Source organism: Lactuca virosa, chromosome 8, assembly GCF_052849685.1.
Source record: "Lactuca virosa cultivar CGN04683 chromosome 8, Lactuca_virosa_CGN04683_v6, whole genome shotgun sequence".
Taxonomy (NCBI): Eukaryota; Viridiplantae; Streptophyta; class Magnoliopsida; order Asterales; family Asteraceae; genus Lactuca; species Lactuca virosa.
Genome location: NC_136433.1, coordinates 79,212,525 through 79,219,162, shown reverse-complemented (window position 1 = coordinate 79,219,162; position 6,638 = coordinate 79,212,525). Strand labels below are relative to the sequence as shown.

The window sequence follows — 6,638 nt, the reverse complement described above, 5'->3', positions numbered from 1 at the left end:
AAAAACTGTTTTGGTAATTATCCCACAGCAAAATAGGCAATAAAATTGCAAGAACAGGCTGCCAGATCCAAGGACTCGCCGAGTCAGGGACTGGACTCGCCGAGTCGACCTGACTCGCCGAGTCAGTAAGGCAGAGGGCAAAAAACTTCGTTTTTCATGCAAAAATCGATCAATCAAGCATCAAATTCACTAACAAACAGCCCTAGGCTCTGATACCACTGATGGATTTCGAGCAATACATCATTCATATGGTGTACATGCAAACCCTAATAACTTTTGGATCTCGTTTGTCTAATGAACATGTAATTGAATATCCAAAGCTATAAACCCTAGATCTCTCATATAAGAACTGAAATAAGGGTTTAGTAATTACCTTTGATTGTTATATAGTAATAACAATCAATTCCTTGCTTTGATTTGCTTCAGAAAGCTTAGTGCCTCAAGTGTTGCACCTCTAATGGAGTCACAAACACCACTAAGCAATTGGATGAAGGAGAGAAGAGAGGGGAGGCACCAAAAACGGCTGGAAACCCTAATCCAAGTGTTAGCCACATTTTTGGTGCCCAAGGGTTCCTTATATACTTAGGCTATTAAGGTTATCCAACAAGGAAACCCTAATTTAACTGCTTAAGCCCTAAGCAGCCCATGGACCCCTTCTGGAACATGCCTTGGACGATTTCTAATGGGCTTCCCCATAGAATTCGTCCAACCTATTATTCCATAGCCCAATTGCAATTATCCTATAATTACAATTCCAGTCCCCTAAGTTTAATTAATCTCTTTTAGTCACAAAATTAATTCTTAATTAATTCTTGACTAATATTAATTAAACAATATGATTTCTCCTTTAATATATTATTCTTATAATATATTAATAAATCATAATTAAACCTTTCTCTCCTTAATTCATCCTACATATTGCTATGGTGAAGGCAACCCAAAAGGACCATGCTCATAATCGAGTCAAGTACATACCAAAATAGTTATGGACTTAGACACTAATCCAACACTATCATCCCGCCAATCAAATGTGTACATTCGGATGTACCGTACGCCTCTATACGTACTATTATTTTATTATACGTATTCTAAAGGCAAGATACCATTCTTACGATATCTTCCGATAGGTATCATTCACTATCGTAAGCCTTCTCATTTCCTCCTTTTACTCAGTTCACTATGAGTCTCCACCATGATGTTCTGCACACCAAAGCTGACGTTCGGTGTACCGAGGCGAGAATTTAAGATAGAAAAGCTTTATTTACGATAGACGTATAAATCTCCTTATTACTCCGAAAAGTTACATGCCAGTTCTAATATCGTAATTAAACGTTTAGAAACCTGAGCACATAAATTTTCTAGATCCGGTCGGCAAAAGACCATAGATCCAATCAAATAATAGCATATAAGGCATATAATGCTATAACATAAATCATTTAGCACATAAAAGCAATTTATGCATCTAATCCTAAAGTAAGCTAGTGCTTGTGTCAATTCAGGTGTACTACCTAAAATATATTAGACACTCATCTCACAATCATCGCTCAGCATTTTAAGTTTAAGTCTAGAAATCCTACAAATTCCTAGTTCGCTTAAACTAATGCTCTGATACCAACTGTGACATCCCCAATTTCATGGCCAGAAAAGACCGATTTTGTTTATGCTTTATAAAAATCAGAGTACTTCTTTTAATAAAAATGTTGCGGAATCTGTTCCCAGAAAAACATGATAAATACGTTATCAAAGCATTTCCGAAGAAATGTATTTTTATTCATTTTAAAACATTTGGGATGGCATCGTCAATACAAAAACATAAGCATAAACAGACCTTACATTTATTTACACTAGTGATCTACATCTCCTTTAAATCTCTCAGTGTAAAGTAGCTTCGTATCGATACCTGTGATACAAATAGACTGAGTGGGTCAGGTTGGGAAACCTGGTGAGTTCATAGGGTTTCCAACCCACAATAATATAATTATTATGTTTAATCATCAAACAATCAACCCAATTACCCATCCCCATTATCTTCTTTATTCCTTAAGGATCTACCCTAAGAATCATCTATCATTCACTTTTTCATTCCTAAGGATTCTCCTAAGGAATAGACACGAAGTCCATCGTTGCCTATGGCACAGCTGCCAGTGTTATCTATTAGGCACAACTGCCAATATTATCATTTAGGCACAGCTACCAATATTATGTTGTATCTATTAGGCACAGCTGCCAATATTATCCATTAGGCGCAGCTGCCAGGATATTTAGATTACAACTGGTGAACACGTAAATCAAAAACACCTAAGGGTTATGACGCATCTGCCAATATTCATCTATATCATCTTTCATCCCTCATTATTTATCTACCCATGTTCTACCCAACATATTCGTAGATATAAAATACATATACAGTTTAAATCATTTAAAACGTATATAAAATCGATCATCCAGCATAGACAACAAGTATTCAGATAATATGCACACATAGCACGTAATTTTATATAAAATATTTCATATCTATGTGTAAGATGAAAGTAATATGCACTCACCTTATTAGCGTGAGTTGATAGAATCTAACTAAAAACGGTCAGCGGTTCGTGATCGTCGGGCTCGGGAAGCGAAATCGCTTCAGCAAACGAGAGAGAGAGAGAGAGAGAAAAGAAATGGTGTAAGGAATGAAATGGCTGAACTTGCTATTTATAGGCTGTTCTGGGCCCATTCACGTCGTGAACATGATAGGTTCATGTCGTGAACTTCCATGAGTCATCCTGTAGCTTTAACACGTGTTTTCTAGCCCCGATTAGTGTCCCTGACACGTTTCACGTCGTGAACTTCATGTTCGCGTCGTGACTTAAGGCGGCTAGGGTTTCTGCCACGTGTCATGCCCTCAGACAGCTACATCTTCAAAAGGTCATAATTTTTGCATACGAAATCCGTTTTCGACGTTCTTTATATCCACACATAGGTGGAGACATACTCTACAACTTTATTTTAGATCACTAGGGCTAAAAAGTTCTCTATCATAAACTCACTTTTTACGATTCCCAATGTCGTGTCGGTTTTGTCGCGAAACTTCGATAGGTCATAACTTCTTCGTTATAACTCGGATTTCGGCGTTCTTTATATGTACGCAAACCTTGTGACATATACTATAACTTAGTTAAGATTATTTATTCTAAATAATCCTCTATCAAAAAATCATTTTTGACGCTTATCGTCTCTAAATTGACTAGCCCGAATCTACGGGTGTTACATTTTCACCATCAATACACGACTCACGTTCATCATCTTCATTATCTTCATCAATAAACCACCCATCTACACCAACCCCATTCTGATCAACATAAATAGAAATTATACCATCTGTTCCATAAACATCTAAAATAAAATCATCATATTCCACATCATCTGAAATAGGATTAATCGTATCCGCCAGGAAAGGCCTGGTTCACAGTAGTACATCTTTTTTACATTCTTCATGCATGAAACATTCGAAGAAGGTCAAATACTCAAAATATGTAATAGCAGAAAAATCAACATCATTAAAGATGGTTTTCACACCACCAGTGTAAGAGAAATGATTATGACTAAATACCCCTTAATAGTTTAGTTTCACTATCGTAAACACTCCATTATAGTCTGATTGTGCCATTGCAACCACTTCTTTGATTCTTCAACTCAATCACAAAACTGATTCAAAAACCCTAGCTCATGAGCGTTTCTAGTCACAAATGAAGAATGGAGTTCGAGAGGTGGAGATGGTGTATAGCAAAAAAGAATTATGTGTAAAGTAAATTAGGAGAAATCAAATATCCTCATACCTTTTATTTCTATTTTTTATTATCTTACTCACTAGATTAAGACAAATGTTAAAGCTAAAAAAAATAAAAAAATAAATACAAATTAACAGAGAGAATTAGTGGTATCTACATGTCATATTATACGAGTAATTAAATAAGTTGGAAGAAAATATAGGAGAATATTAAAATTTTCAATTAGTAGACATCATTTTTTTAGTTATAGATATTTGATGCATTCTATATGAACATTAATTACATTAATTATGAAGAAATACAATAGGCGGCATAGTAGAAGAGTAGTTAATGAAGATAAATAGGAAAGAAAACACCGATGGATATTTAATTTTTCAATTAGTATAATAGGCAGCAAAGTAGAAGAGTAGTGAATGTCAACGAAGTGGATGTATCGATGTGTTTGTAGTTCGATCATATTAAGCTCATACGGCCAATTTTGTTATTTTGATAAAAACGGATGATGGAGTTTATTCTTTGGCCTACCATCTAGGAATATGATAAAATCAATCAAACAGAGCTTCTTCTTTTCGTTCTTCGTTTTTGTCAACTCCTGTCGTTCCATTATTAGTCTTACATCTTCGATATATTTGTTGAATTTTCAGAATATATAATAACAAGAAACAGCCAAAAACAAATCTATATCCAACAATACAACTAATTTGAGTTTCAATAAAAACTAGAACACACTTATATAATTAAATAATTAATCTACCAAGGAACTTATATATAGATGTTGTCAAAAGTCAAAAGGACATGGTATAAATTGAAATTTGGTATAAAATAACCCGTATAAATAACCAGATGAAATCCATATCCAAATGGATATCATATATCTTTTACTTAAATAATATAGGTTTACAAATCCATTAACAAAATTTAAACCTCTTTTTTTATGGTGTTCAAAATACCTCGGAATTAATAGAGGCTTTTTTTTCTTAATACAACTTGAATTACTTCTTGCGCAAGTACAAAAAGGTGACAACCACCGATATGCCAATGGCTGCTAATGGAACAGCCCAGTATTGCTTAGTAAGGTCAAAAATGTAATTTTCTTGGTTCTCAGAGACAATTTCAAGCTGTGGGATGTCTGACGTGTCCAACTCCCCAACAAAAAAACTTTCCATTAGTTCCCTTGCAGTTTTGCTATGCCCCGCATCTTCAAATTCATCAGTAGCATCTTTCCCTTCAAAATCAAATAGTTTCATCATTAAAAATGCTGATTCTGGAAATGGAATCACTCATTCCATTCCATCACTGGATCAGAAAAAATCACACATGAACCATTGATTCCATTATAGAAAACACTAGCTTAGTCAAATATCTAAGGAATCACATTCCTTCAAGAATAAACAGGTTTATTTCATTCCTATGGAATGAACCATTCCAATCCTTTCATGATTCCATTATATCAAACACTAGCTTATTTAAATATCTAAAAGTTCTAATAATAATGACAAAAAGTGGGTTTGCATAAGTGATTGGAGCTTTCCCAATGTAACCTACGACAAATTTGGAGACTTTTTGGAAAAGAGATGCCATCTTTTTAAAAGAGTCCTATTACAGATTCTTAGCCTATAAAATAGCTAATAGATCCAAATCTAGGAAAAATGAATATTTACAAATAATGACACAATAAAAAGCATAGGATACTTTGCTAATTTGATATTCTGCATAGCATCCGGAAATTGATCGGCTTTTATACCTTAATATAAACAAAGAATCTTGTGAACAAAAATAAGTAATCGGTAATTTGTAATACTCACAAAGGGTTGAAAAGTAATTTTAGTTTGTGATTTTTTCGAAGTAGGCACCCAAAATAATGATCGTTGCTAATTTTAACAGATAATGAAATTATGAGGAATTACCAGTAACCTGAAGGAGGACATCATCTCCACCTGGGTGTTCTTCCAGATACGATGACACATCATACACCTGGTAAAAATGGTAATATATGTTAACACCAAATCCAATATTGGTTGCTTAAGTTTGGAGAAAAACAGCATAGCTACATAAATTAAACAACGAAAAAAAAAAATTATACAAGATGATGAGAAATGTTTGGGGCTAAACTTATAACAAAGTCCAAATTCTAATCATGTTCTTTAAATTCATACAAATCGATTACAATCACTTTACATTCATCAATTATCAGTTTAACTAAAAATAAAACCCTAAAATACAACGTAATGAACACATATACCGACAGTATAAGGCCTAACTCGATGCAAAACATGATCATATCTAGGCAATGTAATATTAGAGAATTTTAGATATATACCAACGTTTACACCTATATTTATAGAAACATACAGCTAATAATTAAAGAGAGAAGCGGACCTTCCCATCAATAACAACCCAGCAATCGCCTGCGGAATTGTGCTCTGAAGCTTCTTGCATCGTGTATAGCTTCGTTAGAGTTGGCATTTCTTGGGGTTAAACTGGATTATTGAAACTTAGGATTTCTTACTCTTTCTAAATCCCCTATTCTGGAATGAATCTTTCTTCAGATTCTATTTGACTTGGGGACGATAGATAAAATGGCGATATTACAATTTACAGCCCTAAATTTGAAGTCGATATCTTGACGCCCAAGCACATAGTAATAGCACAGTACATTATCATATCATGTTGACTGGGCTTACTAGCCCAATCCTTTATTGGATTTCGAGGGGTAAGCTTTTGAAAATTCGACCCAATCCTCATTTAAAAAAATAATAATAATATCATCTCTTATATATATATACTAGGTGTAAGACTCGTGTAATTCACATGATTATTAAAAATAAAAGTTCAATATAAAGTTATAAAATTACGTATTTTTTAAAA

The 6,638-nt window shown here is 34.0% G+C and overlaps 1 protein-coding gene across 1 annotated transcript; it reads right to left on the bottom strand.

The window, feature by feature from the left end:
- Positions 1-4,602: 4,602 nt before the first annotated feature.
- On the bottom strand, positions 4,603-6,363 carry LOC145128986 (cytochrome b5). Its single transcript, XM_079063753.1, has 3 exons — positions 6,150-6,363; positions 5,678-5,744; positions 4,603-4,995 (listed from the first exon to the last, which is right to left on the bottom strand). Exons 1-3 carry the CDS (start codon positions 6,234-6,236, stop codon positions 4,763-4,765), a joined length of 387 nt encoding a protein of 128 aa, XP_078919879.1. The 5' UTR covers positions 6,237-6,363; the 3' UTR covers positions 4,603-4,762.
- Between the last annotated feature and the right edge of the window lie 275 nt (positions 6,364-6,638).

Coding starts and splice junctions, on each gene's coding strand:
- LOC145128986 (XM_079063753.1), bottom strand. CDS start 6,236: ATGCCAACTCTAACGAAGCTATACACGATGCAAGAAGCTTCAGAGCAC. Junction 5,745..6,149: donor GGGTTGTTATTGATGGGAAG/GTCCGCTTCTCT, acceptor CATTTTTACCAG/GTGTATGATGTGTCATCGTA. Junction 4,996..5,677: donor TGTCCTCCTTCAGGTTACTG/GTAATTCCTCAT, acceptor TTGATTTTGAAG/GGAAAGATGCTACTGATGAA.